Source organism: Arvicola amphibius, chromosome 10 (assembly GCF_903992535.2).
Source record: "Arvicola amphibius chromosome 10, mArvAmp1.2, whole genome shotgun sequence".
NCBI classification, from domain to species: Eukaryota; Metazoa; Chordata; class Mammalia; order Rodentia; family Cricetidae; genus Arvicola; species Arvicola amphibius.
Window position 1 is genome coordinate 123,121,552 of NC_052056.1, and position 20,221 is coordinate 123,141,772.

Consider the following 20,221-nt stretch of genomic DNA (forward strand, 5'->3'; position numbering starts at 1 on the left):
CCGGGGGAGTAGAAAGTGCCAGAAAGGGTATCATAGTGGTAGTGTCACATAGCAGGTGGGGACAGGAGAAACCCTGTCACCCTCAGAGAAAGGGCTCAGGGATAAGAAGCAATGGTAGGCCAGGAACCAGAGAAGGAGTCCCCAAGGGGCCAGGCTGTGGAGGCTAAGTGAAGGCAGAGGATGGGAATTGTCCCGACCAGTGAGCTAGCCTGTGCAAAGCCCCAGAGGTGAGAGGACTCAGCAGATTTGAGGAAGTCAGAATATATCAGCATCACTCAGGAAACAGAAGTAGGAGGATCTCTGTGAGTTTGAGGACAGCCTGGTCTGCACAGTGAGTTCCAGGAGTCATAGAGAGAGACCCTATCTAAAAAATTAAAAGGAGGAGGAGGAGGAGGAGGGGAGGAAGGAAAGAAAGAAATAAAGAAAGAAGGAAGGAAGGAAGGAAGGAAAAGAAAGAAAGAAGGAAGGAAGGAAGGAAGGAAGGAAGGAAGGAAGGAAGGAAAGAAGGAAGGAAGGAAGGAAGGAAAGAAAGAAAGAAAGAAAGAAAGAAAGAAAGAAAGAAAGAAAGAAAGAAAGAAAGAAAGAAAGAGAAAGCTGACATGTCAGAAGACAAGAGGGCGGGATGAGAACCAACAGCCTGTTCCTCATGAGGCACCTGCCAGAGGTGAGATCATGTCCCCACCCCAGCCACTGTGGGCACACCTCAGGTTCAGGTTGGCTGTGCCAAGTCCATCACAGATATGTAGCACAATGGTTTGAGTCTCAGACTGACAGACGGGAGGACAGTGTCCCTGGAATGGAACAGAAAGGGAAGTCTGCTCTCAGAGGGGGATGGTTTCCTGGTGTTCTCTCCACCTGCCACAGAGCTGAGTCCAGGGCAGAGGAGAGCTATCAAACGTTCCCACTGCTAGCCCAGTCCCATCATTCTGTCACTCAGCAGACATGCTGTGAGTATCTCCTGGGTGTCACAAACTGAGCTGGGGAGCTAAGAGAACCAAAGCAAGGAGCGGTCTTTCTTCATCCACCACGTGGAAAGTGCCCTCTCCACCCTCAGCCCCCAAAACTGGCTTCTTTCCGAATCATCGGATGCCACTATGAATGAGACATGGCTTGAAATAGCCACGGCCTACATCCCAGTGGCTATGCTTGTTAGCCGTGTGTCCTTGAGTGAGTGGCTTAATGCCTCTCAGCTCCTTTGACCCATTTGTGAGGGGCACAGTTGTATTTGCTCAGTAAATGTTTGAAAAAGCCAGGCCTGCCATCCTGGCACTCGGGAGACCGAGGCAGGAGATTCACAGTTCAACTCAGTCTGGGCTGCAAATGGAGATCCTCTCCCAAACTTTTAAGAAGTAACTAAGTGGAACTGATATTACTGAGCGCACATATCATCAGGAGCTGGGGTCCACGACGACCCCACTGTCATCACAGCCAAGAGCCCAAGCCGCTGTGAAATGTGTTTTGCAGAGAAATTCTTAAGAAGGACAATGACTTTAATCCAGCACTTGGAAGGCAGAGGCAGGCGGGTCTCCAGGAAGGCCAGCCTGCTCTGGGAGAGGTGTGAAGAACACAGAGTGCTCACCTGACTGGCACGCAGCCTGGGCTTCCGTCCCCAGCACACATGAAATCTCAGCACTTGATGCAGAAGCAGGAGGAGCAGGTGTTAAGGTCATGTTCACCTACAGTCTGGACTACATGAGACCTAGTCTCTAAAATAAAAAAAAATAAAAAATTCAAGAAAGGAGCTGAGGAGAGGCGACTCCTGAGTAGGGACCCCCAGGACATGGGGAAGAGACAGGAACCGTGTTTGTCCTCAAAGGAAGAGGCAGCTTCACAACATGACCGGTTTGTTCTGGCTCTGGGTGGAGGCCCCAGTTGTGCTTGTGTGTTCTGTTCCTCTGACCCTGGAGGAGGAACTGGGGCCTTTTGCTTAGACAAGAAAGATTCCTACACCCTGGACCAAGAGGCTTTGGACCAACACTCCCAAACATCACCCACATTGCGACCCCCTGAGAGCGAGTCCCAGTACTTCCTCTCCTCTGTGCTCTGGCAGCTGTGCAGCTCCCATGGGTCACAAATCACCATATTATTTTAACATAAAAATGTTATATGGCTCTGGTTAAAAGAAAATTCCAGAAACACAAATGCACAGAAGACGGAAACAAATCACTTTTATATTCGGTGGTCTCAAGCTACCCCTGCAGCTCACTCACAGGAACGGACCAGGCGGTCCATTTGCTGCTTCTTCAAGCTCTGGGATTCGTAAGCAGTCTCTGAGAACTCAGTGTTTGATGGCTCCGTGGAAGCCCAGGGTGTGCTTGGAGATTCATTCTGGTTCTAGGTTTGGTTTTGAGGATGAAGGCAGAGCTGGGCAGCCTCATTCACAAGTCAGATCAAATCCAAAGCTCCCTGCAGAATAAACTTGCAGGGCTCATTTCTGGGTCAGGGCGTTCCGACATAGTTTTAAAACAAGTTTTTGCTGAATTGCCCTTCAGGAAATGGTCGCAGCACACCTGGTGAGTCGCCCACTGTGCATAAGTAAAACCGTGACCCCTGCCAATTCTGCTGACTTTATTGATATTTTTCAGCCTGCCAATGGGTGGGTAAAAGCAGAACTCAGCTGGAGTTTCTTCGATTCTTCCGCTGCTGCGGTATCTGTGCACTAAGTCCTAGGTACATGTTTCTCCTTCTCTGAACTGCTCCCGTCTGCTTCTGAGAATCATTTCATAACTGAGTCGAGGCATCAGGCCAGGAAGGTGGCTCAATGAGCTAACGCTCTTGCTGCCAAGCCTAAAGAATGAGTTCAATCCCCAAAACCCACATGGTGGAAGGAAAGAATCAAATCCTGTGGGCTGTCCTCTGACTTCCTCAGGGGCCATGTAGCACATGCACACACAGAGATGGATGAGTGGGTGAGTGAGTGAGCGAGTGAGTGGGTGAGTGAGTGAGTGAGCGAGTGGGTGAGTGGGTGAGTGGGTGAGTGAGTGAGTGGGTGAGTGAGTGGGTGAGTGAGTGGGGTGAGTGGGTGAGTGGGTGAGTGGGTGAGTGAGTGAGCAAGTGGGTGAGTGAGTGGGTGAGTGAGTGAGTGAGTGAGCGAGTGGGTAAGTGGGTGAGTGAGTGGGTGAGTGGGTGAGTGGGTGAGTGAGTGAGTGGTGAGTGAGTGGGTGAGTGACTGAGTGGGTGAGTGAGTGGGTGAGTGGGTGAGTGAGTGAGTGGTGGTGCGTGGGTGAGTGGGTGCGTGCGTGCGTGAGTGAGCGTGGCGTGAGGTGAGTGAGTAGCAGTGCGTGCGTGGTGCGTGCGTGCGTGCGTGCTGTGGGTGCGTGCGTGCGTGCGTGCGTGCGTGGGTGCGTGCGTGGGTGCGTTGGTGCGTGGGTGCGTTGGTGCGTGACGTGCGTGCGTGCGTGGGTGCGTGCGTGCGTGGGTGCGTGCGTGGATGCGTGCGTGCGTGCGTGGGTGCAGTGCGTGCGTGGGTGCGTGCGTGCGTGCGTGGGTGCGTGCGTGCGTGCGTGCGTGCGTGGGTGCGTGCGTGGGTGAGTGGGTGAGTGGGTGAGTGAGTGCGTGCGTGCGTGCGTGCGTGCGTGCGTGGGGGTGCGTGCGTGGGTGCGTGCGTGCGTGGGTGCGTGCGTGCGTGGTTGCGTGCGTGCGTGCGTGGGTGCGTGCGTGCGTGGGTGCGTGCGTGCGTGCGTGGGTGCGTGCGTGCGTGCGTGCGTGCGTGGGTGCGTGCGTGGGTGCGTGCGTGCGTGGGTGCGTGGGTGCGTGCGTGCGTGCGTGCGTGGGTGCGTGCGTGGGTGGGTGCGTGCGTGCGTGCGTGGGTGCGTGCGTGCGTGGGTGCGTGGGTGCGTGGGTGCGTGCGTGCGTGCGTGCGTGGGTGCGTGCGTGGGTGCGTGCGTGCGTGCGTGCGTGGGTGCGTGCGTGCGTGGGTGCGTGGGTGCGTGCGTGCGTGCGTGCGTGGGTGCGTGCGTGGGTGCGTGCGTGCGTGGGTGCGTGCGTGCGTGGGTGCGTGCGTGCGTGCGTGGGTGCGTGCGTGCGTGGGTGCGTGCGTGCGTGCGTGCGTGGGTGCGTGCGTGCGTGCGTGCGTGCGTGGGTGCGTGCGTGGGTGCGTGCGTGCGTGGGTGCGTGCGTGCGTGGGTGCGTGCGTGCGTGCGTGGGTGCGTGCGTGCGTGGGTGCGTGCGTGCGTGCGTGGGTGCGTGCGTGCGTGCGTGCGTGCGTGCGTGGGTGCGTGCGTGCGTGGGTGCGTGGGTGCGTGGGTGCGTGCGTGCGTGCGTGCGTGCGTGGGTGCGTGCGTGGGTGGGTGCGTGCGTGCGTGCGTGGGTGCGTGCGTGCGTGGGTGCGTGGGTGCGTGCGTGCGTGCGTGCGTGCGTGCGTGCGTGCGTGGGTGCGTGCGTGGGTGCGTGCGTGCGTGCGTGCGTGGGTGCAGTGCGTGCGTGGGTGCGTGGGTGCGTGGGTGCGTGGGTGCGTGCGTGCGTGCGTGCGTGGGTGCGTGCGTGGGTGCGTGCGTGCGTGGGTGCGTGCGTGGGTGCGTGCGTGGGTGCGTGGGTGCGTGCGTGCGTGGGTGCGTGGGTGCGTGGGTGCGTGCGTGCGTGCGTGCGTGGGTGCGTGCGTGGGTGCTGCGTGCGTGGGTGGTGGGTGCGTGGGTGCGTGCGTGGGTGAGTGAGTGAGTGGGTGGGTGAGTGGGTGAGTGGGTGAGTGAGTGGGTGGGTGGGTGGGTGAGTGGGTGAGTGAGTGGGTGAGTGAGTGGGTGAGTGGGTGAGTGAGTGGGTGACTGACTGACTGACTGACTGACTGACTGACTGAGTAAATTTGGATTTCCTAAAGAACATCTATGCTCAGTCTGAACATTCAGGTCTTCCCTGTCGCGGCACCCAGATGTTGGTGACTTCAGGCATGGGGCTGGGGAGTTGTCAAGTCAGCAGCCTCCCTCCTGTGTTCCCAGCTCCACCCTAGCTAAAGGGTTTGGGTGCAGGGTGGGGAGACCAAGCCCACCACCTCCCCTCTGCTCTTCCCTCACCACCTCACTTTCTGCATCCAGCCCCGTGTGGAGGAGCCGTGCACAACGCCACCATCGGCCGCGTCCTCTCCCCCAGTTACCCTGGAAACACCAACAGCAGCCAGCACTGCGTGTGGACCATCGAGGCTCCAGCGGGTCAGAAGCTGCACCTGCATCTGGAAAGGCTTCTGCTTCAGGAGAAGGACAGGTGAGCTGTCCACACCAGCCGCCCCTCCCCACCTTAGAGAGGGCGGGCTGTGGTGTGGACTGGACCCCAGAAAGACAGCCCTGGGGGAGGATGATAAAGAGCTTATGACTCCTGCTTCCAGCCAGGAGGAAACCGAGATACTGGGGAGAGAAACTTGCCTGAGCCACCTAGGAAGCTAGGGGAGGATAGTGGGAATCAAGCATGCATGCACGCATGCACACACAGACATACACACACACACACACACACACACACACACACACACAACAGCCTAGGGCTTCCTTTTAGGCATCTCTTTCTTAGTGTAATAAGGAGTTGCGCCTCCTCTGTACAAAGACAAGATCTCCAAGGAGAACAGGCACAGCACAAACAGCATTGGCTTTTGAGAAGACAGAAAACAGGAATGGAGAAAGCGGGAGCCTGCAGCAACTCTGCTGAGCCTGTGTGTGCAGACCATATATAAATATAAGGAATCCAGATTCAATACCAGCATTCTAGGGCCTTATTCTAGAACATTCTAAAAAAACAAGAGCCTGTCTTAGGTTGTGTTCTGAAAGCAGGTGAGGGATGGAAATATGTGGGAGGGGAGTTTACCTGTGTCCCAGGGTAAAGAGGCACCATGACCACAGCAACTCTTATAAAGGAAAACATTTAACTGGGTGGCTCACTTACACTTCAGAGGTTTAGTTCATTATCATAATAGTGAGAGATGGCAGCGTGCAGGCAGACGCAGTGCTGGAGAAGCAGCCGAGAGTCCTACATCTTGTAGGCAACAGGAAGTGATCTCAGTGTCACACTGAGGGAAGCTTGAACAAAGGAGCCCTCAAAGCCCGCCCCCACAGTAATATACTTCCTCCAACAAGGCCACACCTACTCCAGCAAAGCCATGCCTCCTAATATTGCCACTCCCTCTGAGCCTCTGGGAGCCAGTTTCAGTCAAACCACCAGACCCTGGTGAGCAGTGGGTGGCTTGGAAACTGCAGGAAGGAAATGCAGTATGTGGGATCAGCAGACAGATCCTGGAACAGCAGGGATCCCAGCCCCCAGGAGGGAGCGGTGAATTTATCCAGAGCATCTGTCCGTCACTGTGTTCGTGGTCACACTCTCCGCAGCCTTGATAAGCTAGGTGGGCTACAGACCTTGGGGCTTGTGCAGAGAGGAACCAGGAGAGTCTTCAGGGACAACCCGAGTTGCAAGAATGTGGAGGGGTAGGACCTTGGCAGTTGTGCTGCAACCCGGGCACCAATACTTAGGAATTCTGGAATCTGACACAGAGAAGGTCTGTGTCAAAAAGTCACCAACCAGTGTGATGTGTGAAAGGGGGGGCTCTCCCACAGCTTTTCAGCAGAGCAAATGGGGTGCTCCAGCATCACTGGGGTGCTCCAGTATCACCAGGGTGCTCCAGTATTACCAGGGATGCTCCAATATCACCAGGGTGCTCCAGCATCACTGGGGTGCTCCAGTATCACCGGGGTGCTCCAGTGTCACCAGGGGTGCTCCAGTATCACTGGGTGCTCCAGTATCACCGGGGTGCTCCAGTGTCACCGGGGTGCTCCAGTATCACTGGGGTGCTCCAGTGTCACCAGGGGTGCTCCAGTGTCACCAGGGTGCTCCAGTATCACCGGGGTGCTCCAATGTCACCAAGGGTGCTCCAGTGTCACCAGGGATGCTCCAGTGTCACCAGGGATGCTCCAGTGTCACTGGGGAGTTTCAGTGTCAAATTACAGTCTTTTCCAAAAAGACTGGCCCATAGCTAGGCATGCACATCTTGCTAAAGGACATCTTTCAAAGCAGTCATCTCGTCTACCTCTCCTGTGTAACACTGGAGGTAAACAGAACTGGCATTTATTACAGCCAAGAATGAGAAAGCCAGGTTACACTGACACTCGTGATTATGATCATTAACTACTCTTGCAGAGGATCTACCTGGGTTCATTAACTTCAGTTCTGAGGATCTGGGGCCTTCTTCTGGCACACAGTGAACATACACACAAGCAGGCACAAACATACATACCCATACACTAAATCCTTAAAAAGAAAAAATCATGATATGCACCTTTAAATCCCAGCAGCCAGATCTCTGTACGTTCCAGACTAGCTAGGGCTGCATCGTGAGATGCTGTCTCAAAACAAAAAGACTCTATTCAGAGACCCTGTCAGAGAAGAAATGAAGAGGGGGTGGAGGAGAAAAGAAAAAGAATGAGAAAGCCATGGTGTCGTACATCTGTAATCCCGGCACTCAAGAGGCTGTCAGTCCGGGGCCAGCATGAGCTAGAGTGAGATTCTATCAAAAACAACCAAGCGCTGTTAATGTAGCTCAGGGTAAGAGCCGTTGACTGCATGTTCAAGGCCTGCGTTCTCTCTCCAGCTCTGGGGCCATGGTGGGGGAGAAGGAGATACAGTGAGAGACAGAGACAGAAAGAGACCAAACAGGCCTTTCTGAAAGCTGTGCAGACTGACAAATGACCCAGAGACACACCACTCTGTTGGTGTTCCTGACATCTACAGAGAAGCTGAGTTGGCCCCAGGGATCCTAGCGCTCAAGTGCTGGTAGTGGTTGAAGATAGTGGGATGGACAGTTTTTTGCACCCTATGCCAATTATTGAAGAAAAATGACTTAAACGTCCCAGCATGTGAGTTTTTAGAACTCAGAGCCCTGACAAGATTCTACCCAGAAACAAGGAGGGCATGAACTTCCCAGAGCATCGCACTAAAAGAACTCGAAAGCACGGGAGCTCCTGGGTGATAGAACCGGGGGTATCTGTATTGGGGATATGGGAAGGACACAGACAGAGGTTAAGGAAGAAATTTGTGCACCCCATTAGGGCTGAAGAAGAGGCTCTCAGAGGAAGAGGGAAAGACGTAGAAAAGAGAAGCCAGTCTGTCTCAAGGCGTCCTCAAGAGTGGCAGCTTCCTTCTACAGCCAGGACAGAGCTATGGGAGGAGTGGAGGAGGAGCGTTTTCATAGGAGTCCCCCAAGTGACAGCAGGCACTAATATTCGGGCAGCCTGCATTTCTGTGAGGGACAGGGAAGACTAAAAAGGCAGGATCTGAGTTTAGACAGGGGCCCAGATCTGCACTTCCATGCCCCCCCCCACCTCTGGCCACAGGGTCACTGACCCAAGAAGATATATCAGCATCCCTCTGTCCTTTCTCCGGCCAGGATGATTGTCTACAGTGGACAGACAAACGCATCGGCCCTCCTGTACGACTCACTCCGAACGGAAAGTGTGCCCTTTGAGGGCCTGCTGAGCGAGGGCAGCAGCATCCGCATCGAGTTCACGTCTGACCAAGGCCAGGCAGCCTCTGCCTTCAACATCCGCTTTGAGGGTGAGGGAGCCCTGAATCTAGGCCTGGGATGGGGGATATAGAAGTATAAGGGTGAGGGACACAGTGCCAGACTAGCCCCTGATTTCCAAGAGGGCCTTCAGTTGTGTTAATGCTGTCTTTCTGTTAAGCAACTCTTGTGCTGGTGACTGGTATAGCCCTTCCTTCCCTACCTCCCTCCCTCTCTTCTTCCCTTCCTCCCTCCCTCCCTCCTCCCTTCCTTCCACCCTCCTTCCCTCCCTCCCTCTCTCCTTTTCTTTTTTCCTTCCTCCTTCCCTCCCTTCATCCTTCCCTTCCTTCCTTCTTTTTTCTTTTGAGACAGGGTCTATGTAGGAATCTCATGTAGCTCAGGCTAGCCTCAAACTCAGTGAACTTCTGATCCTCCTGCATCTACCTTCCAAGTGCCAGGATTACAAACATAAATCACCAACTCTAGTTCACACAACACTGAGGAGCAAACCTAAGGCCTCCTGCATGCTAGGCGAATATTCTGCCAATGTAGCCACAGTTACATCCCTTCTTGCTTCAGTTTGGGCTTTTTGAGGCAGAATGTCTCTAATAATCCAGGCTGACCTTGAACTCACAACCCCCCTGCCTCGACTTCCCTGGTGAGGGATCACAGGTGTGTGCTGTCACACCGGACTTGTGTGTGTGTGCTCCCATGTGACTCACCACACGGAGATCGGGACCTACTGTCTCCTCTCACATGAGAAAGCAAAGGCGGAAGAGAGCCGACCTGAAGCCCTCTCTCAGGACATGGCGGAGCCCCTGCCACTGCTCCAAGTGATGTCCCTGTGGGGTTTAGCCTCCTTCTAAGAACAATCTGGGTCTCTCCTGCTTAGACCATGGTGTTCTGTGTTCCCTAGGGACTGAAGCTAAGACTTCCGGGGGGTGGGGGGCTAGTGAGGGCCAGACGATATGTACCCAAAGGCAGGGCCCAGAGTACTGGGGCACAGAATAAAAACTCTGCATTCCTCTGGGGCGGGAGGCAGGTCTTAGCTATATCACACACGAGAAAAATGAGCCCCCCCAAAGTCCAGATGCCTGGCCCTGGTCAGAGGCACCGTTCTGTTCTGACAGGGTCTCACTCAGTAGCCCAGGCTGTCCTGGAAAATGCTGTGTGGCCCAGGCTGGCCTTGAACACACAATGACCTACCTGTCTTGGTCTCTCTAGAGCTAGGATTGCAGCTCTGGGGTGCCTAGTCTTTGAGCTATGTTTAAACAGTCTAGGATGTCCTTGATCTCATCTGGCCACTACTTTCCCCTGTGTCCTCACCTCAGCCTTTGAGAAAGGTCACTGCTACGAACCCTACATCCAAAATGGGAACTTCACCACTTCAGACCCCACCTATAACATCGGCACCATCGTAGAGTTCACCTGCGACCCCGGCCACTCCCTGGAGCAGGGCCCAGCCGTCATTGAATGTGTCAATGTGCGTGACCCATACTGGAATGACACGGAACCTCTATGCAGAGGTGAGTCACCGCTTCCCACAGCACCAGAACGCCAGGACCTCCCCTGGCTGCAAAGAACACAGCTACAGCCTGCAAGCCTCCCCTGGCTGAATTACTCACTGGTTTTAGGATGAAACCCTTTCCAGACCAATGATCCTCTGGATCTGGTTGCTGCTGGTTCTTGTGGGAGTCACAAAATGGTCCATTTTAGGAGCTTCTCTTTCCTGCAGGTCCAAGACCTGCAGTGCACAGCTGCTATGGCAGGAGAGCCCTGTATGGCTGTCAGATCCTATGCCCTCCCCCACATCATATGCTGTTACAGTGCACAGCTGAATCAACAGCACACACTGTATACCACAACCAGGCACCTGCTGAGGGCTGCATATCCCTCATGACAAAATCCTCTCTACAGCCACATACAAAAGACACAAGCCCCATTTATGACGATGAATCAGACACAGAAGGTACATGCACAGAGCATTCTAGGGTCACTGGAAGAGCCAGAGTGGGCTTCGCCTCCCTGTGCTCAGAGCCTAGACAATGCTGGCTGTGACAATTCTCACCCTCACTAGCTCCCCACTTCCTGTATTCAAGGCCACTGAGCTCTGGCATATGGTGGAATAAAGGGTGCCCTCGATGCTGGCAACTAGCTGGCAGTTGGCGTGAAGACACAGCCTTGCTCTGGTGAGGGACTGGCCCCTGAATTAAACGTGCTACATTAACAGAGCAGAATTTATTGAGGTTTCAGCCTTTGCCATACTGAGGACTTTCCAAGGCAGTAAACAGAATGGAACTGAGAAAGCAGCCACCTCATCTCTGCTTCCGGTCCAGGCCGGATCTTTAGAACCTTGAGCCTCGTTACCATCTGGGCCTTCACTGGGGCCAGGGGAGGAGCTGCAAGCAGGTGTGGCGAGCTCAGTCATGTTCTATCTTAATAAGCCAGTGGCCAGCAAGGGCATTCCTGGCCACACAAGGAAGGAAGCTGATGTAATAAGTCGATACATACCTCACTTAAAGCTGGCAGAACAGTGTGAGCTGTCCTCAGTGGAGAAGACACTGCCAACCTCTCCCCTCAGAGCTTCAGATGAGACCAGTAGCCTCGGTCTCCAAACACAAGCACACTCACATAAATGCACACACACATAGGTGTGCCCATGCACACACACACACACACACACGCTGCCCCCAGCTTCACCCCACATGCGCACATAGTCACGCTGCACAGTAACCCACAGCTGCCGGCTTCATCCCCCATCTCCCAACCACTATGCTCTCTTGGCTTCCTCACAGTGGTGTCTTTCTTGTGTCTGTCCGTCTGTCCGTCTGTTGCAGCCATGTGCGGTGGGGAGCTCTCTGCTGTGGCTGGAGTGGTGCTGTCTCCAAACTGGCCAGAGCCCTATGCAGAAGGCGAAGACTGTGTGTGGAAGATTCACGTGGGGGAGGAGAAGCGGATCTTCTTGGACATTCAGTTGTGAGTGTCTGAGGCGCCCTTCACCAAGGCCCGCTACGGCAGGCAGATGGGGAAGAGCTGGTTTCTGCTTTATTGGTTCAGCCAGGATTAACTAAGCACCTACTACATGCCAGGGAGCCGCAGAGCCCTGGGGTTGTCACAGTAACACGACCAGCAGCATATGAAGAGACTGGTCCCTCTTCTCATGGACTCGTTCTGCTAAGGAGGCTGATGCTCGGGGAGGGTGTACACAGATAATCACACACGTGGCTTCAGTTCACAGCATAAGGGAGGGTCATGGCCACTGGGGATTCGACCTGAAGGAGGGGAAGAAGGCTTCCGTGGCAAAGCTCAGGCGAAAGACGAGTGGAGAAGAGGTACACAGGTCCTTTTTTAATTTCTATTACTTTCATGTATCCATTGTGAGTGAACGTTAGAGCATGCATGTCACAGTATGGGGGGGGCAGCCATAGGACGGCTTGTGGGGGTCGATTCTACCTTCTAACAGCAGGACCCAGGGATGGTATCAGGTGATTTACACACTGAGCCATTTTTCAGCCCCCAATTTTTGAAGGGCCAGATGGCCAATGTGGGCAGGAATAAAGGGAGTTGCGCCATGTTCCCCAGCCCACTATAGTTCTTCCTCGTCTGCCGTCTGAGCTAGATGTCCCTGTCAGTCAACATCTGGTCTTATTTTGCCAGACATTGGACTACATATAGCGGCAAACGGCTGGAAGTGTTTAGTGAGTGGGGACAGCTGCCCTAGGCCGCTTCCCACTCTCCCTGGGCACAACTACAATGTGTCCATCCAGCACATAGCCACCAGGTCCCCAGGAGGGCAACACAGAGCCCAGAGTGAAGCTGCTAGCTCTGGGGGCTTGTATCTGAGGTCATCGCCCTGCCTGGAGGGCAGTTTCCAAGAACTGCCGGAGGCGAAAGAGAAGTCGCCTCTAGTGGCCTCTCAGCCACCTCCTCCCACTGTCCTCTGTGAGATGGGGACAGGGACAGATGGTGGTGTCTGGAGAAAGAGTCTTTCTGGCAGACCCAGGTGGCTGGGAAGAGGCCAGAAGCAGGAGTCCAAGGGCCTCTGGCTCTGTGAGCAGCAGGCGGGTCCCACGTGGCTAGTAGCTATCTTTGTAGTGTGTACTCATCGGGTGAGGGATGGGTTTTGTCACGGTGTCTATGATACCATGTGACTATATCTGTCCCCGCACTCTGCTTTGCCCCCCATCCACTCCTCCAGCTTCCCCTCAAAAAGTCCCCCTTATCTTTAAAAAAAAATCTTGATTTTGCATAAGGGAGGAAATGTTGCATTTGTCCAAGTCTGGCTATTTTGCTTAACCTGATGGTCTCCAATTCCGACTATTTTCGTGCAAATGACAAAATTTCATTTTTTTATGGCTGAACACAACTCATAAGAATGCCACATTTTCTTTATCCACACATCTGTCCACAGATATCAAAGCTAACCGCATCACTCGGCCATTATAAATAGCAATAGGTCCAGATGCATGAGCTGTCTGGGCAAGGCTGGCTTAGGTCATTTGTGGTCTACCCAGAGACCTGCCTGGGATTCTCCTTCCGGTTTCTGGAGACCCGTGGTTGTCCTGGTGCCACTCCCACCTGCTTCCTCCATCCGCCTCGGTGTGTGTTGTCGTTCTGACTAGGTTGAGATGGACTTCTCGTCATTTCCTTTGTGACTAAGGACCCTGAACGTTCTCATCTCTACTGCCCTGTGTTTGTTTTTGGAGAACTGTCTGTTTCGTTCGTACGCTCACTGGTTGATAAAGTTATTGGAGGCTGTTTATTTTCCACGGTCTTTACAGACACCAGCTATCAATCCTCTGAGGTGACATCGGCAAAGATCTTCCACTCTGACTGCCATCTCTTAGTTCTGCTTCTCATGCTTTCAAATTCTGTGCAGTTCTGTCTCTTGATTCTTGGGCCTGTTCCCTGAGTTGTTGGATACCCTCAGAAAGCCCTTTACTGTGCTAGTAACTTGGGGTATTTTCTTCCGTTTCCTCTAACTGTTACAATTTCTGGTCTTAAAGTGAAATTTTGACCCACGTTGAATCGATTTGGGGGGGCATAGATCCCATTTCTGTTACAAGTTTCCCAGTACTATTTGTTGAAGTTTCTATTTTTCCAGTGTCTGATTTGGACACCTTTGTCAAAGACCATGTGGCTGTCACTGTGTGGGTTCATTTCTGGATCTTCTATCTGTTCCTTAGGTATGTACATGTGTGTGCATGTGTGCATTGCATGCATGCACGTGTGTGTGTGTGTGTGTGTGTGTGTGACTGAACTGTCATGCAAAGCTGTCCCTGGAGCTTGGCCTTGGCCTTCCTGCTCCTGCCAAGCCAAATGCCCCACAAATCTTGAACAGCTGATCCTCACGGGCCTGGGACAGAATTCCACCTCCTTTTCTTCCCAGCTCTGTGATCCAGGCCTTCTCTCAATTGAAGTTTCTGTAATCTTCAGTGGGGGTCATGGGACATCGATGTCTGTGATTCCTGGGGGTGACAAGAGTATGGAAGGGTGGATTGGCAACTAGGAAGCTGCCTAGATGAACCAGGAAGGACAGCTAGGAGAAAGCGTTTTCCAAGAAAGGATGAAGAAGAAGGAAAGTAAGTGAGGAGAGAGAGGCCAAGCATTCCAGCAGCAAAGACAGCTTCCATGCAAGCTGAAAGTGGGGGAGGGGTGATTTGCTTAGAGAGGCCTATTAGCTATAGGCGTGGGGGGTGGGGAGTTACCCAAAGAAAGGGCCAATAATGGGGGTCATTTCAGGGATCCTCTGAAATGAAGCTTCATAGAGAAACCTCCATTCTAGAGCGGCATGGGGTCTAGAAGATGGCCCAGTGGGGCTTGCCTCACAAGCACGAGGACCTGAGGTCAGTTCTCACTCATGCAAATGTCCCCTGGGCATGGCAGCTCACCTGTAGTCCCAGGACTAGGGAGGGCAGAAGGGGTCCCCAAAGCAAGATGACTAGCCAGTGAGAGACTCTGCTCCAATATATAAGGTGAAGAGCCATTGAAGAAGGCACTTGACATCAATCTTTGTCCTCTGCATGCATGCGCATACATGTACAAACATGTGCACTCATAAACATGTGAACATGCATGCATATGCATACACATACACACACACACACACACACACACACACACACACACATGCTGATGCTGCTCATTCTCAGAAGCCTTCTGTGGCTCCCTATTGTCCTTGTGATAAGGTACAAGCATACAGTTCTACTTATAGAACATTTCCCTGAAGAGGTTACCAGGCAAACTCACTGAGCTTCGATGGGAGAAGGAAAAATTGACTCCCAGGTTCTTGCTTTCTTGAAGGGTCCCACCCAGCTTCAAGCCCCACTCAATAAGTTGTTGAGGAATTCCTCCATTTCTGCTCACCTTGGCCTCCTCTCCTTTGCAGTTTCCAGCTGACCACATCCGTGAGTGTCTCAGCCTGGCTGAGGATGGAGGGAAAGTGGGATCTGCCTTCGATCCTGCTGTGCACAAAATACCCCATTAACCTTCAGCTTGGCACCGCACTGGGTTTTATTTCCATCTTGAAGACTGTGGAGGACAGAGAAGCTGAAACCATTAATTCAGAGTCCTTTCCCACAGCCAGGCCAAGGCATCAGCAGGGGGTGGGGCATGGCACAGGACAGGTGCCTGTCTTCTAGTTATTCAGGCAGCTGAGCTGAATGGTGGTACCCCAGCTCCCCTGCTCCCAGGGCTACGTGTCCCTGTACAAACGGTAGAGGGGAGCTAAGGGGAGCTGTTACCTCCGGCACTGCAGAGCCAGACATGATGACATGCAGGGAGGGACCCTGGTGGGACAGCACAAGGGCAGACACCTGAGGGCGGGAGAAGCCTCCACTGGCTGTGGTCAAGCTTCTGTGGCTCTCCAGTGTGAGCCCTTTGCTCTGGGTGGTGATTGGCTCTTTTCTTATCCCTCGTACTGGAGAAAGTAATGTTCTTAAGGGCCTGGAGAGACAACTTGGTGGACAAAGTGCTTCCTGAGTGCAAACCCAGTGTGACCAGATGATACATGCTTCTGCTGCCATGATTCCTAGTCAGGATGGACTGTGTCCCTTCTTAACCTATGAGACAGAGGGGCACCCTGGCTTAAGTATCTTCCTGTCAGGATGTGAAGACAGCAACAAAATGCTAACACATTGCAAAAGGCCAGAGGCAGATCTGGGACCTTGAAGAGTCCACTGCTGCAGATGTTTGACAAACAGGAAGTGGTCAAGACCCAACTCTGGACCTAGCTGGAGAACAGACTAAGAAACAGGGCTGTTCTGTGGCTGTTTTGTGTTTTGCTATTTTCACAGCCCGGTACTATTACCAACTGCTTTCTGAGTACCTTACAGCTGTATATTCATGGACTTGCCTCTCTGAAATCAGCAGACTGATGGATGAATCATGTGTATGCATGTATATAATTTATATTTAAATAAGTGCATACGCTTTGGCGGTTTCCATATGTTTGCCTGCCTTGCAAATGTCCCTTGGATCACCTTTCAAGGGCATGATATCTACATAAGGGTCCAACACTTGTCTGGAAGGGATAAAGGAAAACGGGATGGCTGGATCGTCATTTCTTCCTGTGCACACTGGGGAAGGCAAACTCCAGCTGCACAGTGACGAACCTCATTAAAGGTGGTTTCCCTACTACCAGGCTCCACAACTGGCTGGGGTAAGAAGCCCAAACACTGCCCTCTGCTGGCATTAGGGAGAATTCTATTCCACCGAGCAGCCCTGACAGATGGAAAGTTTCAGGGTCCAGACCTCACCTCACTCTGGACCACATGACTTACCACGACCTTCTCCGAGTTGTTTGCATCCTGGGTGAAGAGGCAACGCAGCCACAAGATCCAGAGTTCAAACATCAAGACAGCCGCCCCACACCCTCCCTCCCACAGGCATCGCCATAGTTCTGTCTTCCTTAGCTTCCAGAGTGCTTCTAAAACCACCAGAACCACAACACAAGTGGCTCACTTACCAAAATAAAGGCCCCCAGACCAACACATTTCACAGTGGTTTTGTTAGACACTCAGTACACGAAACAAAGATAATGGCTACCACGGAATATCTAATATATGAGGTAAAGTAACGCAGGGTTTCCCATAGAGAACAGACAGCGCCTTCTTAAGAAGGAAGGCTGTGCATCTGATCAGACCTCGTCATGTTTGTGACGATGTGAGAATTCAGTGTCGCCACTGAGAGCGGTGAGGCCCAACCCCATGATATCACTTGTAAATGTTTGATCCCATTTTCTGATATAGAACTGAGCCAGACGCACTTCTTGGAGACAGGGACCTGTGACTTTCTCAGAGAATGTTGTGACCTGCTAGTTACGAGCCCAGGCTCGACACAGACAGGCTTTCTCTGAGCCCTAGATCTGATCTCCTGTGACCTAGGCATATGGAGCTTGTAATTGAGCCTCGGTTTCTCTGTCTGCAAGGTAGAAACAATCCACTAAAGTGGGAGGTAGTGTGAACACTTGTCCTGTCACAAGAAGCGTTGTTACTCTGAAGCTGTTGTTTGCAGCTGTCCGGTGGGGCTGCTGTGGTGAAGATCCTGAGGAGGACCGAGGAGGACGTGAGGAGGGAGAGCCCCTAGGATGGAACTGTGAGCTACCTGGGGAGCGTCAGACCGGACAAGACTTGATGCTGTGGTTCATCCCACGTGCAGGATGCTGAAGTGCCATTCAGTTAACCAGCAACGTTCAGGTCCAGGAAAAATGGGGACGCATCAACAGGAGCCCCAGAGAAATACTGGAGCAATCATGCTTCCCATGGGCTTCCAGGAACCAGGTGATGGGGCCCATTCCAGTGCTGTAACAGGAACGATTTAGTCAGATTTAGGGTCCTGCCCTAGTTTGGGTTTCTATTGCTACGGTGAAGCAATGTGACCAAAAGCAAGTTGGGGAAGAGAGGGTTTATTTGGCTTATGCCCCTACATCCACAGCCTCTCACTGAAGGAAGTCATGACAGGAACTCAAGCAGGGCAAGAACCTGAAGGCAGGAGCTGATGCAGAGACTGGAGGGGAGCTGCTCACTGGTTTGGGTTCTTTGCTGCTCAGTGACTTCTGAAAGCATGCAGATGAGGGTGGACACAGCACACTGGAAATTGGATGGAGACGGCAGTAGGATGGTTGTTGAAGGATGGCTGGTCATGAGATACTGACCCCAGTACCTTGCCTAGCACTTTGGAGGCTTTAGGGAGATTTCAGTCACGAGTTTCCCCAGCACAACCCCATGCCAGCCTGTCCTAACAGCGGCTCTCTGTCTGCCTTGCATATGTCTCAGGATGAATTCCTGGATTCTTGATCCCTATTTCCATGTAGCCAGGGGCCCAATGCATCCCACTGTCCTGGATTTGTGGAGTTACCACTTTCCCCTGCACACAGTAGGTGCTTAATAACAAGGAGAAGGCTGGGCAAAGTCTTTTGGGAGAGCCCCCAAAAAGTCAAGAGTTCCTGAAGTGAGCATGTGCACACTGGACAGTCCTGCCTGGAGTGGACCTCAAGTCAGAGGTGCAGAGAGAGAGCAGCAGGGTGCAGGCTGGCTTCACGCCTTGACCCCTTAGCAATCCGCACGTCTTCAAGGGTGCAAGCAGCTCTCATTTCAAGTGCCCCACGGTTATTTGTTCTACATAAAAGGAAGGAACTGTGTGCTTGGGTAACGATAAACAGACTTTTATTTTGAACGAATCACAGGCAGGCTTTTACTTTTTCAATAACATTGTTTAGGAGCAAAACATTTCACATGCAAGTTAAATCTGTAACCCAAAGGTACACTCAGCAATTCATTTTCAGCACTTTTAAATGAGTTTATTTTATAGGTAAGTAAATGTTAAAATTCTGCACTGAAATACTGAGGCTTTTTGCCTACAGCAGTGCCCAGGACTCAGAGAGCTGGCTATATTTGTCGCACAGGCCCAAACCTGGGACCGCATGCCACATCACGACCCACAGCTCTGCAGACCGGTTCAGCCTCAGCCACACACAGATACAAAGAACCCAATTCCCCGGATAACACCCTGCACCCACCCACCTAAGACACCAACCTACTCCCGTGAAATGGGGTGGCTGGGGAAGGTGTCGATTACAAATGCACCCCGTCGTCATGCCGTCCACACTAGAGCAGGAATTGAGCACCAAAGTCTATACTACAACAGGGAACTTGTCGTGGAAGGTGTGGGGGCTAAAGAACCAAGCTTCCTGAATGTGGGGAAGCTTTTGGTTAGGACAGCCCTTCAGGTTACAGTGAGGGGGCCAAGCCTGAGAGACAGGCCAGGCCAGGACCCCCCCCTGCCCCTCTGAGAAGCTCAGTCCTCCATCCCCCTTGCTGCTTCTGTCCTCTGCATTAGCCTGATAGCATCTTCATTCCTTGTGTGCTACCCTCAACGCCAGCTCCAGTCTGCTTCCTGGGACACGGCAGCCATTACTTAGGATTGGTTCCTGGCCTGGCACCCAGTAGACGGCCCTGGGTAGGGTGTGGAGCCTGTGGTTTGGGGGGTCGGTACTCCTGCTGCTGCAGGCGCTCCCTTCCCCGGGCCAGGGCCTCCAGGTACCACTGCTGCTCCTTCCTCCTCTGCTTTCGCTGCTCCAGCTTCTCCCTCCTGGCTTCCAGCTCACAGAATTCCTTATTCAGCTGCTGGAGCTGTGTTCGCAGGCGCCTGTTCTCAGCACTGACTCCCTGGCAGAAGTCCTTGTGAGCCCGTTTGGCCACAGCCTCCAAGGCCTTGGCTTTCTTCCTCAGCTCTCTGGTAATGTCCTCACCTGACTCCAGCAGGTTCAGCTCCTCCACCTGCTTCTCTAGGGCGGCCCTTTCCTTCAGGAACTGGAAGTGTGCCTCTCTGTCCATGAAGGGGATGTCAGCTACTATGCTGGCTTTCTCCTGCTCTAAAGCCTTTTTCTCCCTGTCCTGGCTCTCCTTTATCTGTGCAATGGGCTTCAGGGCCTTAAGCTTCTTCCTCAAGCCAACCTCTACCTTCTTGCCCTGCGTCAGCTGCTTCTGGAGGTGTACAGTGCAGGAGGTGAAGGTGCAGGCCAGCTCTCGCCTCCTGACCTCGATCTCCTGACATTGCTGGATATAATCTTTCCACAGGCAGTCATACTTCTCCTGGGTTCTCTGGTTTCTCTTCTTCAGGTACTCCAAGAAGGGCTTGTTTTCTGCTTCCTCGAACTCCTTCTCATCCTGCAGCTCCCTCGTGTCCCTCAGCAGCACTGCCCTCCGGAACTTAGCAGATTCCATCTCCTGCTCCAGCTGTTGCAGGGCCACCAGGGTCCTCCTCCTCACCCTCTTCTCCAGCCGCGTCAGCGACTCTGGCTTCAGATAGCTGTTGAGAATGGTTAAATGCGGAGACTCTGTAGGGCGTTCCAGGAAGCAAGTGGTGGATCCTTGGGAATCCTGGAAATCACTGTGACTGCTATCCTGTTGTTTGAGGCTGATGCTGGCTCCTGAGGAACAGGAGCTTATGTCATGGGCCTTCTTGTCAAGGGAATGCAGCCCAGATTGGGGCAGGTCCTCTCTCTGTGCCTCCTGTTCCCTGGAGAATATCTCTGGCCATCTCACCCTGAAGTCGGCCACAGCCCTCTTCCTGGTCACGGGAGGCCTGTACCGCCTTTCAGGGGGCGTCAAGAAATCAGTATCATCCTCAGTGGGGAGTGCAGAGGCCCCCAAAATTCTGGTCCCTTCTCTCTGGGGAAAGATGGTGGCACGCCTGCCTCTAGTGTTCCAGCTGGGGTAACCTTGACCTTGGGACTCCATAGTCCCTTCA

At 53.2% G+C, this 20,221-nt stretch overlaps 2 protein-coding genes across 4 annotated transcripts in view; one reads left to right on the forward strand and one right to left on the reverse strand.

Moving 5' to 3' along the window:
• Positions 1-20,221, forward strand: part of Sez6l (seizure related 6 homolog like) — a 152,339-nt gene that overhangs the window by 101,439 nt on the left and 30,679 nt on the right. For all 3 annotated transcript variants that reach the window (XM_038345407.1, XM_038345408.1, XM_038345409.1), the window contains exons 6-9: positions 5,028-5,193; positions 8,357-8,523; positions 9,802-9,996; positions 11,308-11,446. In XM_038345407.1, the coding sequence (XP_038201335.1) occupies positions 5,028-5,193; positions 8,357-8,523; positions 9,802-9,996; positions 11,308-11,446 (667 nt within the window). The remainder of the gene's footprint in view (positions 1-5,027; positions 5,194-8,356; positions 8,524-9,801; positions 9,997-11,307; positions 11,447-20,221) is intronic.
• Positions 18,798-20,211, reverse strand: LOC119824865 (coiled-coil domain-containing protein 121-like). Its single transcript, XM_038345410.1, has one exon. It carries the CDS (start codon positions 20,209-20,211, stop codon positions 18,883-18,885), a length of 1,329 nt encoding a protein of 442 aa, XP_038201338.1. The 3' UTR covers positions 18,798-18,882.